General features: G+C 46.5%; 1 protein-coding gene across 2 annotated transcripts in view; it reads left to right on the top strand.

Annotated features, from left to right (window-relative positions):
- Positions 1-19,890, top strand: part of LOC138580155 (killer cell lectin-like receptor subfamily B member 1B allele C) — a 535,945-nt gene that overhangs the window by 80,529 nt on the left and 435,526 nt on the right. For both annotated transcript variants that reach the window (XM_069650483.1, XM_069650485.1), the window contains exon 2: positions 13,178-13,276. In XM_069650483.1, the coding sequence (XP_069506584.1) occupies positions 13,178-13,276 (99 nt within the window). The remainder of the gene's footprint in view (positions 1-13,177; positions 13,277-19,890) is intronic.

The following is a 19,890-nucleotide window of genomic DNA, read 5'->3' as shown; positions in this document are numbered from 1 at the left end:
AACTCGCGTTGCATCTTTTTCCTGGCGGAAGTCCATGATATGATCTCGCCTCGCACGACTGGTTTGTACGCTTCCCACAGGATGGAGGGGTCATTCGCCGAGCCCGCATTCAGCTCGAAGTAGTCGGAGGTGGCCGTTTCTATTTTTTCTTGTAGTTCTGGGAACCCCAAGTAGTAGGAGTTAAGACACCAGGTGGGCGGCGGGCGTGGTCTCTCCGTCTCTAGCTCTACTAGTAGTGGGGAATGATCGGATATGCCTCTTGGATAAAAGGATGCGTTACAGGCTTTATGAATGCTCTGGGATGGAAGAAAGAAATAATCTACCTGGACATTGAGGCATGCACTCCTGAATGGAAGGAGTACTCACGTTCTTCTCCGTGCAGTTCCCGCCACGTATCCCAGAGCCCCAGTGCGGATGCAAAGGCAGCAAGTCTGGTTACAGTGTTAGGATTTCTGGTCCGCAGGTGTGTACGGTCTAAGGCATTGTTCATTACTTCATTGAAGTCTCCTCCTATTATACATGTATCTGCCATTCCTGTTGCCAGGATAGGGGTAATGTCAGCTAGCAAGGTCTTGAGGAGGGCTGGTGGGGGTAGATTGCCGTAATCGCCAGAGTTTGATTCCATAGTGATGTTTGCAGGTGTACGTATCGCCCGCCTGTGTCACATATTACTTTTTTGATTTCAAGCAGTAGTCTCTTGTGGATCAGTATCAGCACTCCTCTCGCCCCTGTGGAGAAGCCCGCATGCATCGCTGTGCGATAATTGGATCTCTGGAACAGTTTACATGTGGTTCCCGCCAGGTGCGTTTCAGTTAAGAGGGCTATATCCGGGGATGTCTGTTGATGTATTGCAGCCTTCTTTTAATGCTGGATCCCAGGCCATTCACATTCCAGGTTATGAGCTTTAGGTGTTTGTTATTAGGAGTCGATGCAGGTGCCATCAGGTATTTGAATGTGTGGTTCCTGGGTGCATTCTGTAGACTGCATCTGCGCTGAGAACAGCCGGACAAATCTTATTGCAGCAAATGCCTCTCGTAGTATCCTCATGTTGTCATTGTATGCTAAACGTTGAAAAACTTTAACAATTCCAACTCCCCCCTCCCCATACTCCACCCACATCTGAAGCATCTGTCGGCCCAACATAAACTTATAAACCAGTTATGCTTCAACTAGCAGGCACCCGCCTTGCTTTAGCGGGGCTTTCCAGTCTGGAGGCACCACAAGCCCGTGAGACACAGCACAGCTGGATCCCGTGAACCGGGTACCAGTTGAAGCTTGGTTGTAGAGCACCTTCTCAGGGTACTTCGAGTTCCCTTTGTCGTCTCGAGGGGGGTTGCTGGTCAGTCACCAGCCTTGTTGTGCCATGTGGTACGGGTTTGCGTTGTCTAGATTGGGCTTTTTAGCCTACTTCATTTGGCAGTTTCTGTCGTGGGAAAGGCATTTTGACTAATTATTCGTTTGCTTGGTGCGGGATCGCAATGTACGGGTTCAGCTGGGGTTCAATTTCCGGTGGTCGTTCAGGATGCAGTCTGCTGCGCTCCCCTCTCTGCCTCCCCTCAGCGCCCCAGTGTCCGTCTATGTGCCTTTCCGCCCAGTTCCAAGCCTCCTTGGGGTCAGTAAAGTAGACAGATGTGCCTTTATGAAACATTTTTAACTGGGCGGGAAATACCAATCCGTACTTGACTCCGATCGTTTGCAGGCGTTTTTTAAGTGGATCGAAGGATTGGCACGCTTTCTGTACTTCTCTGGTGAAGTCAGGGAAGAAAGCAATTCTCGATCCGTGGAGTATGACTCTACCTTTTGACCTTGCCAGTTGGAGCAGGGCGTCCCTGTCTCCATAATTTAGGAACCTTGCAATAACTGTTCGCGGGGGTGTGCCGGGAACCTCCTTCTCATTCGGTATGCGATGGGCTCGTTCTATGGAGAAAAAATTGGAGAAGGCCTTTGCATCGTATGTATTTATCAGCCAATCTTCTAGGAACAGTTCCATACAATCTCCTTCTGCCTTTTCCTGGAGGCCGGGTATGCGGATATTGTTTCGCCGAGACCTTCCTTCGCTGTCATCCACTCTTGATTCTAGGATCTTAATCTGTGCCATCATGCCGGACATCTGGCGATTCGCCCCTCGTATGGAGTCTTCAGTTTCCGAGATCCTCGCCTTGGCCTCTCCAGTGTGTGTGGTTAGTTTTTGTAGGTCATGCCTTAGCAGGGAGACGTCTGCGCCTATGCTATCCATTTTCTTCTCCATCGATGTTCTCGAGCTGGCAATGGCGCTCATTATATCACGGAGGGAAATCTCATCTTCCATGGGAGCTGCTTCTGCTATTGGCAGCTGTTCAGGAGAGTGAGATATGGGTGTTGTTGTGTATTGTTCAATTTGACTTTGCGTCGAGGATTTCCTCGGCTTATCCTTCCCCATTTTTCCACCGCACTTGTGTCGTGGAGATGGTAGTAGAGGCAGTTTCAGACGTTAGATCTTTGTGTACAGGGCGGTAGCCGGTAGATATTGTCCATGGCTATTCCAAGAAGGGGGCAGGGTCGAGGGCATCGATCACAATCCCCAGTTCCAGTGCGCCGCCACCCTCCTCTCCTTGCCGCGATCTTGGTATTCAGTGCTGCAGGGATTGTCGTCTCAGGGACGCAGGAGGGTCCGCGGGCGCTCTATACAGAGCGGAGTGCCCACGTTGTTGCTGACAGTTGAAACTCCATTGGTGTGTAGTGGCGATGTCTCAGTGAGCAGGCCCAACGGATCCAGACCCTCAGGGGTGTGTTGGCTGAGTCCGGCCGAGACCCGTCAGTCTCGGAAGCCAGATCGACATCGCAGTCCTGTCTCAGGCGGCAGCCAGGGTGGGGAAGGCGGTCACGTCGCAGCGCTCTGGGTGATTAGAGCACCGACATCTCCTCGAGTTTCGGGCATCAACAGCGTCAGGGTCTCGCAAAGAGGTGATCCCTGTTTATCCAGGCGTGGTTTGCGACCTCCTCTATCACCGCCGGCGTCGCGTTAATGTGCTGTATTCCCTTCGTACTTTGCTTTCGGCGAGCCAGTGGCGGCCATCTTGGGTGCTGAGCGTGGCTCCGAGTCCGTGTTTACTGGTGGCCGTATCTTCAGGATCTTGCACCGGTTCCGCTCCGCTCATGCAGGGATCGATGCCGCCTGCATTCGGACAATTATTTGAGCAGTTTTGAACAGTCCACAACGGCTATTTTCGCAGGATTTAGCTCAGGATCTGGCTGGCGGCTCAAGAGCATTTGCGGCTATCGTCCGCATCGTTCGGCGGTTGGCCGCGCCCCCCGTGGGTTCATTGTTGGCTGAGGATTTTTTTTGCACCAAATCGAATTTCCTTTTGATGTTAGAATTCATTGCTGAATCTTACTGCATTACTTTTGTTAGTACTAATTGGTGGGCACCAGCACTTGATTATTGTTTTGTCACAGTCTATATGCATTCAACCGGAAAGGTTTTTGTGTGTGGACAGACTGCAAACTCTTGGATGGTTCCATTCCCTTGGCATTCCCACTGGTGAGGGCCTACCCGATGATCGTCCTAGCATAGGGGGATCAATGTCGCCCAAATGTATGTTTTTATAAACCTAGGCACTCCAAGCAAGAGACAGGATACTTTGGGTCACAAACCCATAGGGTACTGTAGGGAAATGTAATTGGGAAATACATTTCCCTACTCTGAATTTCAACAAGGGTAGCTCCACGCTTCAACATCGACATTTTAGCAAAGGTCTGAATTTTAACTAAGGCCAAGGGTGTGAGACTCATGTGTGCAACTCCGGTTGAATATAATAGATGCCAATATTGGGAATGTACAGAACACATGCTAGAAAAATAATCACTTTGCTCCATAATACCACGGTTGTGGGCTGAGTTGCACTACAATAAAATGAATATGAAAGTAGCATACTAATGAAGATTACCGCTGCTAGCTGCGCAGGGAGTATTAATTCTATTAAAGACTAGGAGGCGAGCATTATGCTTCAACTTCTTTATTTACTACTCCTCAGCAGTTTTAACAAACTAATAAAACCAATAACAAACACTGGAAAAAAGTCTAAATGAGCTTTTCTTCTTTTCTTTTTTTGGAACTACAATCCCCATACGGCCTCATCACGAGTTGGGCAGTAACGACGGCAGTATTACCGCCGGCGGTATTAGCCCTACCGCCGAACCCCCCGGCGCTATTAGCACCAGAACACGGGTTTGGCGGTAATGGAATTCCTCATTCCCCACTGAGCCCATTCGGGAATGCCCCATTCCCCATTGGGCTCAATGGGGAATTGTTGCGCTCTTACCGCCGGCGGATTTCCCGCCGGCAGTAATAGTGCGAATTTTCGGAGTATTTCCCCCAGCTCAGAGCTGAGGAGAAATCCGCCGAAGCCCTGATTTGGTGGATCCTTAAATCCGGCGTTAATAGCACGACTGACGGATTTAAGGGTTACCGCCAAACTCGTGATGAGGCCCATAGTCTCTGTAGTCCATCTCCCTTCATGCTCAGCTATGACCACTTCCTGTCCCTGAGCTCCTCCTCTCTTTTACTCGCTCTAAAATGTCACTTTCAACTCCACACTATGTCCTGCCAACCTGAATGCCGATCTTCCTCGACTCCAGGTGACTACAGTTGCTAGTCTCCTATTTCAATTGTTCTTCTGCTCTTCCCCTAGGAATGATACAAAGCAGAAATTCAGGGTGGTGTCTATGTATTGTCAGGATTAACATATACAGGATTATTTATCACCACACATAAATGCAATTTGCACAATACATAACTTGGGTGGGAATGTAATGCTCGCCTCCTAGTCTTTAATAGAATGAATACTCCCTGCACAGCTAGCAGGGGTAATGTTCATTCTATGACAAGACTGGAGGCAAGCATTATGTTTGTTCAAAGCTTCCCAACACAGCGACTGCCAGGGTCTCGGTCGGCTTAAAATAAAACTCTTTAAACGTACGATCATTCGCCCAGTCTGCTGCTAACATAATATCTCTCAGAGACACTCCTGTTGTAAAGGCTTTCGAAGCCATAGCTCCTTTCACTGAGTGTGCTCCGTACTTTCCCAAGTCAATATGCTCTGCATGCATGACCTCCTTGATCCATCTAGCAATGGTAGTTGTGGACACCCCTTAAAAAGGCTTCCTACGTGCTAGGAGTAATTTCGTAGTACTGACCGCTCTGTGCTCAGCGGTCCTGTTTTCATACTCCTTGATGCAACTCGATACACACCACTTAGGCCTGTATGGAAAATATGGATAGTGTACTGAAGTAGTACCTGTCTTAGTCCTCTTCACTATTGTGAAGGTCAATCCCTCTGGCCCGAAGGACTTCCTATTTACTTCCAGCGCTCTCACATCCGATACGCGCTTGCAAGAAACTAGACACAAAAGCATCACTAGTTTATCTGATAACTGCTTAAGGGATAAGTATCTGTCTATGAGCCAGCTTTCTAACAGCTTAAGTACGACTGATACGTCCCAGACTGTCTAATATCTAGGCTCTGGGGGCACTTTAAATCTGGCCCCTCAAATGAGTCTAACCACCGCTGGGTGCTCACCCGCTGGTACTCCTTCGATCAGAAGATGTCCTGCAGATATCGCGGACCTGTATACTCCTATTTAGTTTAGTTTATTCATTTGTATTGCGCACCAGACCCGAGGGTATGAGGGCGCAGGAGCAACAAGGTTATTCGCAGCTTGGTTACATGTTACAATGCATTACAGTAATAACAGTGGTTTATAGATACAATGCAGTAAGTACAGTGGATAATATATGGTTGACACAGTCATGAAAAAAGGCAAAGTTTTGCGGATTAAAGATGAACATATTTACAAGGTAGGTCACGGTGAGGTGGGATGGAAGGAATTAGCAGTCATTGTTCTTTATCCAGTTATCCAGTGTATGTAGTTGCGTCTAAACTGTGTGTGGGTTTGGGGTGTCCTATCGTGCGGAACGCTCGTCCGTCTTGTAACAATTGTGCTCGAAAGTTCAGTATCATCACTACAGGTGCAGAAATGGGATGAACACCTCTCCCCTTGTACCAGCTAATCAATTTGGGCCAAGCCGTGTCGTAGCTCCTTCTGGTGGACGGAGCTCAGGATTCCGCTTTGAGCACTGCAGCTTGTGTCGAAATGCATGGCAGTGCCCAGCGTCTCCTAATATCCTGCACGCGGTGAGCGGGAGAATCCCCCTCACTCTCAGAGGATGATACGACCCAACCGCGTCCGTGTGCAGTCGTTCCCCTTCCGGTAAGACTCTTGGTTGATCTACTGCTAGCTCCATCAGCATCATGAATGGGGGAAAAGCGTAGTGCGGAATGCCGCTCCAATCTTGCAGGAACGTGTCTGTCCCTCGAGCTCCCGGGTCCAGCCTCCAGCTGAAGTACACAGCTGTCTGGGCGTTCAACCGGGATGCGAAGAGGTCTATGTGTAATGGTCCCCATTTCTTGTTCATCCTCTGAAACACTGTTGGATCCAGCTTCCAATCGCTGGAGTCTGTGAGGTAGTGCAAGTTCCAATCCGCTACTACGTTCAGAGTCCAGGGAAGGTACTCTGCTGTTACTTATGTCTGTGAGTGGAGGCAGAAATGCCAAAAATGTTTTGCCAGCTCTGCCAGCATCTTGTTTCTGGTGCCTCCTAGATGGTTTATATATCGTACTGCCGATATGTTGTCCATCTTTAGTAAAACGCATGATTTCATCTTCCCCTTCATAAAGGCTTTGATCGCAAAGGACCCTGCCAACAGCTCCAGGCATTTTATGTGGAGGCGAAGTTCTTCTTCGCTCCATTTCCCTCCTTTCTGCAGGTTCCCGCATCTTACTCCCCAGCCCACGCGGCTGCCGAGGGATTCTATTATCAGGTCTGGTTGGTCTCCGAAAATGGCATGCCCATTTCAGGCGTCCATATTCTTCAAACACCATTCCAGTTCTGTCACGGATTCTTGATCCAAAGGTACCAACTGATGATACCTCAAACCTTGTCTTATCTTTAGCCTCTGTAGCACGCGGTAGTGTAACAGTCTGGGAAATATGGCTTGAATGGATGCTGCTAGTAGCCCCACCATCCTTCCAGTGTCCTGATTGAAACTACTTGTTTCTGCAGGCATACTATTATTTCCCTCTTTATGTCTCGTATTTTCTGGGCTGGGAGCTCCAGCGTGGCTTTCCTCGTGTCTAGGACAAACCCTAGTAAGTCCAGCCTCTGCACCAGCGTGGTATCTGATTTTTCTATGTTGACAAGAAATCCCAGTGACGACAGAAGGTCTTGCACACATGTCGTCTGATATAGGATTACTCCTCGGCCAACAGTAGGAGGTCATCTAAATAAATGATCAGCCTTATACCTTTCTCCCTTATCGCTGTCGCTACTGGCTTCATTAGTTTGGTGAAGGCCCAGGGAGTCGACGCAAGCCCGAAGGACATTGTCTTGAATCGCCAAAACTGTTCTCTCCAGTGAAAAGCTAGGAATGTTCTGTACTCCTCTGCTACTGGAACCGTTAGGTAAGCGTCCTTCAGGTCCAGTCTCATCAGCCGGCTGGCCTGAGGGAGTCTCGGAGCTGATGGATTCCCTCCATCTTGAAATGATGGTAGACTACCCAACCGTTCAGCTCCTTGAGGTTTATAACTGGTCGCGCTTTCTCTTTTCTGTGCACCAGGAACATATTGCTTACGAAACTGGGCTCTCTCGGACACTTCTCTATGGCGTTCTTCCGCGCTAACTGGCATAGTTCTTGATCTAGCAGTTTCTGTTCTGCACGCTCTTATCGCTGACGGTGCGGCTTGTGCTCTTGTATGGGTGGTTCTACAAACTCTAGATGCATGCCTAGAACGGTTTGCAACACCCAGGCATTGCTGGATAGCGTGCGCCAGTTTCTCCAAAACATACTCGTTCTCCCTCCTACTGGAGGGTAATGCGCAGTTCTCACCTTGTGTGAATCCTTGTCCACGCCCGGATCCTCTCCGTCTGCGTCCTCTCGGGAAACGTCCTCTGGACGGGAAGAAGGAATCCTGCTGTTTGTTCTCCCAGTATTGGGCTCTTGGATTTGGGGGTCTTCTACCTCCCTGGTTCCAACCAGCCGAGCGACCCCTGTAGCGGCTGGTCCCACCAAGAACCCGGTTGGGGAATATCTTGCAGATCGAGGCTTGAGCCTTCTCTAAAGAGGTATAGGTACCGACAAAACGGCCCATCTCTTTTCCAAAGGTTTCTCCAAAGAGAAGTCCCTGTGCCGCTTCTCCTGCCTCGTATGATGCGAGGTCGCTAAGTTTGGCATCAATTTTCAGTAACAGTCCTCTTCTACGTTCTGATGCGATGGCGCAGTTGGCATTGCCCAGTAAGCAGACTGCTCTTTGCGCCCATTCTGCTAGGGCGTCGGGGTCTACCTCTTCCCCCGTGTCTGTCGATATCCTTACGGGGATCCTTGCTAGTTTTAGATACGAACGTAAGCATCTTGGAGTCTAGCTCTGCTCGAAGGCGCTGTCGGACCTCTTTGTCGAGCGTTTTTCTTAACCTCATGGTCACTCTCGTAACGGTTGCCAGTCGGATGACCTCGGTTCCGGATGCTGACCAGGTTGAACATATCCTCTTCCACCTCGTTGAGGTGTTTCTCCTTGTGGATTCTCTTCCCTCCGCTGGGCTTTACTTCCTCCTCCTCCTCTATCTCGTCTTCCTCTTGGGAGGGAGGGTCTCCTTCTACTGGCTCTTCTTCCGAGCCTGGGTTCTCTTCTCCTTCATATTCTTCCCCAGGAGCGGGGGTTGTGAGGTTCGGCACTGTCTGGCACTGCAAGTATGCTTCTCTGAGCTTTGCGAAGACGTCGACTACCTCTGGGGCCTTCTCTTTTGCCCCATCCGAAGGGCCCTGGGGATCGCAAGAGGCTTTCCTCTTCTGGGCCGTGGTACTCCCCTTAGACCCTGGTTCAGAGGGTTCAGTGGGCATGCGCCCCGTCCTTTTGGTGCTATCTCTGGGCTGATGTAGAATTGCTTCTAATGTCTCCAGCCTCTCTTGAAGGGGCTTGACTCCTTGCGCCACAGCATCCACCAGTGAGTTCCCCAGCACCTCCTTGAAGCTGGCCGCTTAATCCAGCGACTGTTCCTCTTTGCTCCACTCAAATTCTGACATATTTCTTGGGAGGTTGCTGTGTGCCTTAATACCTTGTTCAGGTGTATGTGCATGCCCACTTCACTAGGTGAATGTCCTGCTCAATGCCTTTGTGAGGATTTCCCTTCTTTACCTTAATCCAGGGATCAAACCTCTCAATATTATTCCTTTATAATTTTGTTATTTTATTTTTATTTTTTTATTTTGGCATATATGTGGCTGCACGGGACTCTGAGTTTTTCGAAGCCTGTGATGGGTTATCCTCTAAATCCCTTATTTGGGGCTCCTTGTCGCCTGCTGGGCTGCAGTGTTCTGTGTTTCCACTCAGCACGAGCTGCGTGTCTCTGTGTAGACGCTCTGCTCTTTATTATGCTTAATGCTCTTCTGAGCCTGTGTGTCAGTGCCGGCGGTTGGGGCTTATTCGCCTGTCAATGAGCAACACCCGTTGCAGGGCCCCGCTGTTTTATTATGCTCTGTGAGAGAGCTTTCACCGCCAGGCCCGGCTTCTTCAATTCTCTGCTTCGCTGTCCTAATGCGACGTGGAGACCCGGCGCACTGTATATTTAGCTCCGCCCCCACAAAGGTGGGGGCTGGAGAGTGCCGGCGGACTGCTCCCTCGTGCAAGGGCTCCCAATACAGCCCTGCAGGCCCCTAGCCACCCCTGGGGTGCCGAGAATATGGCACGGGGCGCGCTACACAGGGATGCTAATTCTCTGAGGATTCAGAATATTGCGGTCGCGCGATCCTTCAACGCCGTACTCATGTACACATGATACGTGCGCTGTAACTGAATACGTCCGGATTACAAGCACTGTGCTGGCTGTCGCGGCTCTTGGTTGTGACCTATTTATCAGTATGCAAGCTGTCTATACAGTTCGCAACAACTCTATTCATTTTGCATGTGTTAAACTCCTACACATTAAGCATTCATATGGAGGTAAACAATTTTGGTACTTATCTGCTTGAAGAGCAGCAAAAGAAGAGGAGGAGCACAGGGACAGGAAGTGGTCATAGCTGAGCATGAAGGGAGATGGACTACAGAGACTATGGGATTGTAGTTCCAAAAGAAGAAAAGAAGAAAAGCTCATTTAGACTTTTTTCCAGTGTTTGTTATTGGTTTTATTGGTTTGTTGAAACTGCTGAGCAGTAGTAAAAAAATCAGTTGAAGCATAATGCTCGCCTCCAGTCTTGTCATAGAATTTACCTTATCCATTTAACATATAACAGATTCCCATACTAATATTTAGTGCAAACCAATCCATGACGGTTATAAAAACTTGGTGCACATTGCTTTCAGAGCAGGAAAACAACACTGAGAAGTAGCTATTGCTTCTGTTTCTAAGCGATGTGTTAGGACACAGTCAGAACCTTCTTGGATTGGCTGATTGACAAAAAGGGAGGTGGTTTTGAACGACACATGAGGTCTTAGGAAATGCTTTAAAAGGCTTGCAGAAGGAAAGGGTGGGGACAGTTTTCTCTCACTCACTGACTCGGGAGCTGGCATCTGTCTAAGGAGAGGTTCCAGATGCTCTTTTCCTCTGTCTGACTTCGGGAGAAGCGTGTGGCAGAAAGGCTGGTAGAGGATTCGTTCCAGGGGAAAATGGAGTGGACCAGATAAAGAGTTCTTCTGTCCGGCAACTGGGGTTGCGGGCAGTTCAAGACACACACACGATTAAAGATTGTTTTGGTAAATTCAGTCAATTTGAGGAGCATGCTAATGAGTGAATGCTTGATATTAGATAGTGTAGAGTGGGTACATCATTTCTAGGTGCTGCCCAATGACATTTTAAACATGTATGTAAAACTGTGTTCATGTTTCTCTCGCTGTTGTTGCAATAAAACTCAGATGTGACAGAAGCCCGTGCTCTACCAAGTTTTGATGCGAAGTTTAAGGCCAATGTTGGCAGAACTCTGGGCATTATCGTAAATAGAATGTTTTGAAACCCATTGAAGGAAAGGCTTAGTTTATGTTTGAATTACAACGTGGATGCACATGTCATTCTGCGTAACTTGCATATTTCTAACTTCTGATAAAGAGTAACATTTCAAAAAAAGGTGAATAATCCTCAGTGTATTTATTCTGTGCTCAGCTTTATTGGGTTGGCATACAGAGTGATGCAGAATGTGTGGTAAAATATAAAAGCAAAGTTAGTAGTAAATTGTGTTACTCTGAGAGGCTCTGAATGAATGTTCGTGTTTCATTTACATGGTAAATGTACTCTGAAATGCAATCCAAAAGGGCATAATGTGGTATTGTAAATAAGACCACAGAAGTGGATGAGTTCATTGTATAATAATAATAATAATAATAATAATAGAGTGTTTAGAGGGTTATAAGACCAGTATTTGCTTACCATTAGTGATTTTGGTATAAGAACAATTATCAGACGGTACTCTGAAGTTAGGCTCACCACTATGCTACGAAGTACCAAAAATTCCACTATACCACAGAAATACCATGAAATACCAAAGATATAGCCAAAAAGATCTCTGACATAATGAGGGTAATGCACAAATGTGTTCTTCTTGCCTCTACTTGTAGCTAGGGCAGATTCTTGAATACGGCCTTAGACTAGGTCCCACACTGTGCACTGTATATATTGTATATTCTGGATATGCTGCACACACAAACGGAACATCTTTTATGATTATGTACCCTAACTACTGCTGAATTACTGTAATCTCTTTTGCTATAAATCAGAACCTGCCTGACTTAATCTATCTGTAAATACATTTTCTGTTGTATTGTGACTCTGCAACTCTGTAATTGTAAATCTGTTTATCAATTGTATTCTATTATGTAACCTACTATGTAACTTATTATGTAACCTACTATTTCTACAAGTGCAAGCGCCCAGTTACCCTTGGGTTAGGTGCGCTATACAAGTAACTAAACTACACTAATTAGACGGTCACAAGGCTTGATACCGGATATGTGTCTCCCATCATAGGCTTTACATATATACAACCTGCTCCAACTTTCGGCGTTAACCTTTTAGTGATGTGTAGGTAATACATTTGTACTCTTTTAAAAAAATCAATTTTTCTGAACTGCACGTTTATCTCATAACTGATTTGTATTGTGTTTGTTGCTTTCTGCATCCAAAGCACCTCTTGCAAAGTTAAGCCTGATGATTGGCTGAGACAAGACAAGTTGGAAGAGACTTTGGGTAACCTTTGTTTGTCAATAGCTCAGTTTGTATCCAATAGAGCTATCGAGAATTGCAAGATTACTAGAAATCCATACATTTTCTTCCCCTCCTGCTGTCCTCCTAATAATTGCAACACCCTATAGGAGACATATAGTGCACAAATATTATTATTGCCCTAGTTAAACATTATGAGCCTTTCGATTGGTTAATCTTCAGGCCATATGAACTTGTCGATAGTCTGCAGATTTATCTCAACGTCACTTCCCTCCCATCATCTTCCTTTTATTCTGCCACTACTCACTCCTCTTCCCCTTATGTCTTGCTCTCCTCATCCTCCTCAACTCCTTTTACACCACCGAGTGGCCCGACACACACAGCTCAAAGTATACTGCTCCTTACCAGGCCCCCCCTCACAGAGCATCATCGGTTACCCACATCACTGCATCAATGCACTAGTCAGCCCTGTTTCTCAGAACCTCCAAGAGCTAACTTTGGAAATTAGTACCCCTATGCCCCCAGGCACCTTCAACCTGCCTTAACGGTCCAAATAGCATTATAGAACCTGAGGGAGAATTGTCTCAGGCATCCCTTGTACCTTCTCAAACCCTGTACCTCAGCTTTGGAGCTCAGTCCACCACCCAGAACTCCTGAAGCAGCCTTCAATGGGGGCTTATAATGGTTAAATAATTTGCCACTAATTGCACCATAAAAGCTATTCGTAGAAACATGGTTATTACTGCATTGATATGTAAAAGGGGAACACACAATGTCTTAATTGAAATCTCCTGATTATTCAACATTTCTAATAAAATGTCAGTACCACTCAAAAACCCAGCCATTGATAGTAGGCTTGGAAAAGCTGTTCTTCACCTTTGGTTTTGCTTGCCTACTTTCTGACTCACATGGTTCCAACCAACATTCTGTTTTACAGCTCGTGTTGAGTGCCCCCGCTGGCACCGAACAGCCTTATGGACCTCCGGAGCTTCAGTCATACTTCTATTTCTCTCCACAGCTGTTTTAAGTTATAAGGGTAAGAACTGTACATATCAGTGGTGTGGTGACATCTTCTATATCTTCACCCGACGCGCTCTTGACTAGATTCCGATAACAAGCAACATGGTTTCAATATTTTATTCATGAAGATGTTTGGATTGAACAGGTACATTTGCATATTTCATGCGCATGAACTCTTCTTGTCTCCAAAATTGTTTATGAGTATTGATAGTATGCATACAGTGTAGGTATTTACAATGGTGCTGGGCTGCAATGATTTGCTTGGAGACCTTTCACTGTCAGAAAATACATTTTTGTTCAGAGCTGCTTCTATTTGCAAAAAAATGATTTTGAGGAGCTGGAAATCTCGTGACTCACCAATTTTGGAGGAATGGATTATAGAAATGAACTGCTTAGCGAATATTGAGAAATTTATTTACAGGAAAATGGGAAAATTGAGTTTACATGCGAAGGTCTGCGGAGCCTTTTTGAGTAGGTACTAGTTCACCTTGAAGATTGTATATTGATGTCTTCTTTTTTTTTTGTTTTCTGTTTCTGCATTTTCTTTTGTATCCTTTATGCTATGTTCTGAGACGTTGTGATTTATTGCCCATTCTTGATCTAATTGCAAAATTTTAAATAAAGAATAAAAAAAAAAGAAGTGGTTTAGGGATTTTGGTCTTTCTGGCTTTAAATGATTGACCTACTAATGCCAGGTAGAATTGTCATCTGCTGTGCACCCTCAAACATGCAGAGCTTCAGGGGTACCGGGGTAGGATGAGAACGGTCATGATAAAATAGTGTAAGGCCTAGACCTGATAGCTCCTTGACACAGAGACATCACTTCCTGATGCTTCATTTTCTTTTTAAAAATCATTTTTTTCAACCACTTAACTCTTATTTGTTCGACTAAATGAATACATTACAAAGGTGCTCATTACGGATACCGGCACTCGATCCGGAGGTATTACTGCCGGATTACGAGTGCCGGTGTCGGTTGTAAATGCCTATTCCATGCAGTCCCACTGGACTCCATCTGGGATTTTGCCGGGATTTGCGAAATTGGAGAAGTGTGGGGGCATTCCGAGCCGACACTGCGATCGAGTTCCGTAGGGTGGGTGCATGACGAGAGAAGGATTTTTTGAGGGTCCTCTCCTTGCTGACGAGTTGTGATTCAAGCCGGTTGGTCCATTTGCTGCGCAAGGAGTGTGTGCCACCACATATGTGGAGGTTAGCCGCCAGGCACTCTGTTGTGCTACTTGTGACTGTCTTGTAGATGATACATGCAGTCTTGAGCAGTATCCTGGCTTGCAGTGGAAGCCGCTTTCTTAAATTATTCTGCAAGGGAGTAGTTTGGACCCCATTATTACCCCCCAAAGTCTTGCAACAGGGCAATGTCATGTTGCAATTTGCTGAGCACCTCCACCCACCTTTATATTGTAACTCAGGCTGGTGTGGGCAGGGCTCCCTGAGGATAGAGTGTGATGATTGCTGCAAAGGGCTGGCTGGCAGGGGTCTCCTGCAGCCCATTAAGCTCGGGCTTGTTAAGGAGGCGTGGCCTAACAGGCTGCAGTCAACCCAACAGTTATGCCACACTCACTTGCCGAGCCCCGGCTTGTTTTCCTATGCCACTTAAAGCACTGGGTGCTAATCCAGACCAATTCCGGATCACACCCCAATTTCAGATGACACATTCACTTTCTGCTTCCAGTGTTTCTAATTCGATGGGAAAAATGCACTTTTCATATTTACATTTTGACAGAGAAAAGGCCTGCCACCATTTTTCTAATGTGATGCACACAGCAAGCCAGTGCCCTTTGAGAGAACACAAATTGAGCCTGTGATAAGCTCCATTGAAGAAACACCTCAAGGCCATCCCAAGATACATGCCCACCACATGTACGTCCTACTCAGTCAGCCAATGGTGTCTACATCTGGTCCTTATGACTCAGGAGTCACACACCTGAGTTCACCTGCAGAGGGTCACTGCTCCCTATGGGTCCGAGAACCATGCACAGCTAATCAGTGCAAGCGTGTGAAGATGGACCGCCCACCGATACAGGAGTGTGGTTCGGAGAGCGGAACGCTGAGGTAGAGCCCTTGCAGCTACAGCCTGGAGGGCAAGCAACGTTCTCCCCGCGCCCTCCGAGATATGATGTTCCTGCCATCATTGCATTCCTGCATCGTCTACTATCTGCCCATTAGTTCAGTCTAGAAATAGGAGATGTTGGCATCAGTGGGGTGGCCATACTCTTTTGACTGGGGTGCTCCAAGCGGTGCACTGACCTATGCATGGGGTGGCATGAAGTAGGTGCACACACACATCATGATCATAGTTTAGGATAATGCGGATGCACCTAAGGTGACCAATCAGATTCCAGGGTTAGCACGTGCCGCCCCGAGTCACTCCCTGGTCACGCCACTGGTCAGCATCTCCGCCACGCCCCCCAATCACCTGGTCTTAACGCCCAATGGTCCATCCCTGAACTCAACACGCCTGTCAAGTTATGGCACCTTCTTTCAATAGTGCATGGCAGGAAATGAGGCTGACTGAAACCAGTTTTCAACTGCATGTCAACCAAAACTACCTTCACACCAGCCTTTCAGAAACTTTGAAATCGCTTATAAGGTAAGGACATGTACCATCACAACAGCTCTGGAGATACAACATTGGGTTAAAAACCCCAAAACATTCAAATTAGTCTCCTCATTGTATATATCAAATGTATTTATTTATCTATTTATTTAGTTAGTTATATAGCGCACCTAACCCAAGGGTATCTGGGCGCATTAGTATGTGATCACTAATGGCAACTGGAAAGCATAATTCACCCAGCAGACCCATCATATCATTCATGGGTGTACAAAGTGGATGTGATGGACAAGTACAACGGTTGCATGTGAACCCCATTTTCCCAGGATGCAAATGGGCATTCCTTTGCAAAAACAAGAAACATGACCCTTATAATCACCAGGCCGTTGCGCACTCATATAGTTCCCATTGCTTTAAAGAACAACCACAGCGCTTTGAAGTGGGTACACAGTACCGATGAAAAACTACACAACATCTGTCACATCCAGATAAGATGGATCAGAGTCTAGGTCAAACTACTGGATTTTATTCTGCTCCTAATGTAGTGTTAGAGGCCACGCCCATGGGCCCTATAATATTGTGTCGTATGTGACCGCAGCCCCAGTTAGTGAAGGCCGCCAACGCAGGCAAATGCCACCTAGCACACAATAGACCCTGATGGTGACAGCGATTATGCTATTAGAGCTAGGAAGGGGGGCATGAAAAGGAAGTCTCGCCTTGATCTTGCGGAGGCCGGGCTAGTCCATGCCACCCTTTCTGCAATGTGTGCACGTCACAAAATGAAGCTCGGAATGCAGCATTTGCAGGTGCTTGGACCCTCCATTTCCAGCTTGCTGATTGGTTAGAGAGTGAGCAGTTGAGAGAAGAACAAAGGCCATGGTATCCAGGCTTCCACAGGTGGTTAGAGCCTGGATTCCACACTTTCCGATTGCCTAAAGAGAGGAAAACCTTTTGTAATGATTATATGTTAATAGTGGGTTCTATAGCAGCTCTATTGTGTGTGCCTCCTGGGTGTAGCACTACACAAAGGGAGCCAAGTTCAATGATGGAGCATAGGGTGGATTTGCATGGAGAAGACAAAGCACCATGACTTATTTTGCATGTGCATCCAATACATTGGATACTAAATTGGTACTCCAGCACAAACACCAGATTTCTGGGCGAAGTGTTGAATTCTAAAACAAGTGGATAGGATTCCTATCAAAATAGAGAAGCACGCGCAAGCCCCTTGCCACACCAAGCCGTGCGTGCAGAGCATTCTATCTCCCTGCTGCACTATTGTGATGGTTCTCTGTTGGGCTCCTCTGATGGAGACCAACTCAAGCAGGCACTGCTCCCCAGTAACCTTAAGTCTAGTCGCCCATTCACAATGTACTCGTCCAAGATTAAGAGGACAAACACAGACGCAGGTTCCCTGGGGTTTCCTGGAATTCACAACTCAACAACCTGTTCTGTAGAGAACACCTTGTTGCAGCACGCCTTAAACAGCAACACGTTCAGCCGATGGGGGATACTGTAATGGCGCGACTCGCCACACATTGACCAAAGGATCAAAACTGTCTTTACAAGTCTGTGATTCACATATAGCACATCACATGTCTAATTACATCTGTGCGTCTATTATATGTGTCACGAGGGGCTCTGTAGGGACTACAAAGAAATGTGTTTGAAGTTATCAAAAATAAAAAATAAATAAATAATATATTACTTTTGAGCCTCCCACTTCCAAAAGCGCATCCCTTCGCCCGCTACGTGGCGCCAGCATCACGCTGCCAAGAACGACACAGCAGGAAGGAGTCCGTTGGTCGAGCGGAAACCACTCATCCCTTTTATTGATCTGGTCACATGCTCACTGACATGTGACATGAGCACGAGCCCTGGGAGATACCATGCCCCCAGGAGGGGTGATACACCACAATCCTGATTTCTACTTTGCTCACAAATACTTGTCTCTTCTCTTTGGCCTTTCCCTGTTATTTTTGTTTCAGCCCTCATACCCTCCGTGCCATCTCCCTGTGTCTCCACTCTCCACACACCTTGGAATTTGGGGGTTTCAAAAGAGGTTTTCCTGGATTCATAACTATTTCAGTCAATCTTAATCTTTATGGAATATACTCATCTAGAACTACACAAAAGTCTAGTTGTTTCTGCCAGAATGCAGCACAATTCTCCCCATGAGACTGTACAACTGAACGCAATAAAGCAGATGCGGCACCACTGGGACTGGACCAAATGGTGACCAATGATTCCGTTGCTGGAAACAATAAAGAGTCATTAATAGGTGTCATAATAACGAATTTCTAAAATAACGAGTGTAAACAACACTGAATCGAGGTTTGAATATCGCAGTGCAGATAAAAATGAAGATTTGCAGGTTGGAATTTTATTTTAAAAATATGTTTAGTTAGGGCACATAAAAAAAGGTATTAAAGAGAAGAGTTATGTGAGGCTTCAGGGGTAGAAGACAGAATGAGGGTTGGGGGCGTTATCCACCCAGTAAAGAGGTATTTGTAAGTCTGGTGTTGATAGTATGTATGTGGGGTGAGGGAAAGGACAGAAACAATGAGCAAACATTTTAGCAACGCAAATGCATTATGGTAAGAACCACTAGGTGGCAGTCTGATATCATAGATGGTGAATGCAGGCAGACATTATGCGCGGTAAAAAATGTAGGTAACTCGGTATTTTTTCCACAGTTGTTTGCAGGGTTTTAAAAACGTTAAAATCACACATAACCGACCAAATACTCTAGGTGAGACTGGTAAAATGGGACAAAAGACTCCAGATCAGATGCATTGAACTGGATGCATTACTCCCGATGAGACGAGTAGAACTGGAACCAGTAATGAGGATGAGACGGCTAGAACTGGAGACAATACTCCAGAACTAGACACATTTACTTCTACCAAAACAGCAGCTGGAATAAACCTACTTAACATCTGGAAAATCCAGCCCTTCTCACAACTCCAGTAAAACACTTGTGCTGACGCTGCTCCTCAGTCTCCTTCGCCCCTGTGTCAGCCTCTCTTGGCCCCTCTCCCTACTCCTCCTCTGAGCCTGATAATGTACTCCTCTTTTCCTTCCGGACCTGCTACAATCTTCACCTCACCTCTGCCACCTCCAAACACCGCCTCCATGCCGGTTGCCTCTCAATTAAGAACTGGTACCTCTTAAAATGTCTCCTGCGTGTCTTTAAATCTCTACAGGGGCTTTGCTCACCCACCTCTACTATGCCAACGCTGTCTCTCTATTACGTCGCCCCACGCGCCCTCTGCTCTTCCTCAATCCCTAATATTTCTGTTTGCCGCCCTTTCTGTGTCCCCTCTCGCTTCTGCACCATTTTCATATTTTCTCATTTCATTTGTGCTCCCTCCCCCTCATATTAGAAAATACACTTCTATCCTTGATTTAAATCAACACTTAAGCACCACCCCCTTAACTGAGGAGCCCCACCCCCCATAAACGGCTGCTGCCAGCTTGCTCTACCATCTGCAGAGACATTCAACCCAATGTATAAGACCGCTATATTCAATGGTTTTTAATGTCCCTGGTCTCTGTAACATGCCCTTCACATCAGCAACCAGCCATCTAGTATTCCCTCTCCATCTATGTACTTCACCTGCCTCAGGATTGCCTCGCTGTCTGGTGATTGCTTGTTTTAAGTGTTTCTGGGCCAGCCACCTCTATATTTATTGAATACAAATCGTTACAGCATTCCAAGACTTGACCTATGGCTTGAAAAACAAAATTGAGGTGTGCTGGTGTGGTGAGGCGCTGTATTAGAACTAAATTTGAAAAGACAAACTAAAGTCAATGCGACCCTTACAAACCAAATAAGATTGGATTGCTGCACGAAAGAGGGACCAGCAGTTACCTCAAAAACTGCTAATAGATATACTTGATTTTGTGAAGCGTTTTGGACTCTGGCTACAGTGGGGAGACAGCCCCTGAACTTACAGTTGCAACGTTTGAACAAACTCCCATGTTCTGGGAATGTACCACAATGTATCAGTAACAGAGACTGCTTCAGTTATTTATTTCTTTTTTTTAAGTTTATT

The sequence above is a fragment of the Ambystoma mexicanum genome, chromosome 3p, assembly GCF_040938575.1.
Source record: "Ambystoma mexicanum isolate Mex_15411 chromosome 3p, UKY_AmexF1_1, whole genome shotgun sequence".
Lineage (NCBI taxonomy): Eukaryota > Metazoa > Chordata > Amphibia > Caudata > Ambystomatidae > Ambystoma > Ambystoma mexicanum.
This window is presented reverse-complemented; position numbering and strand designations above follow the sequence as displayed.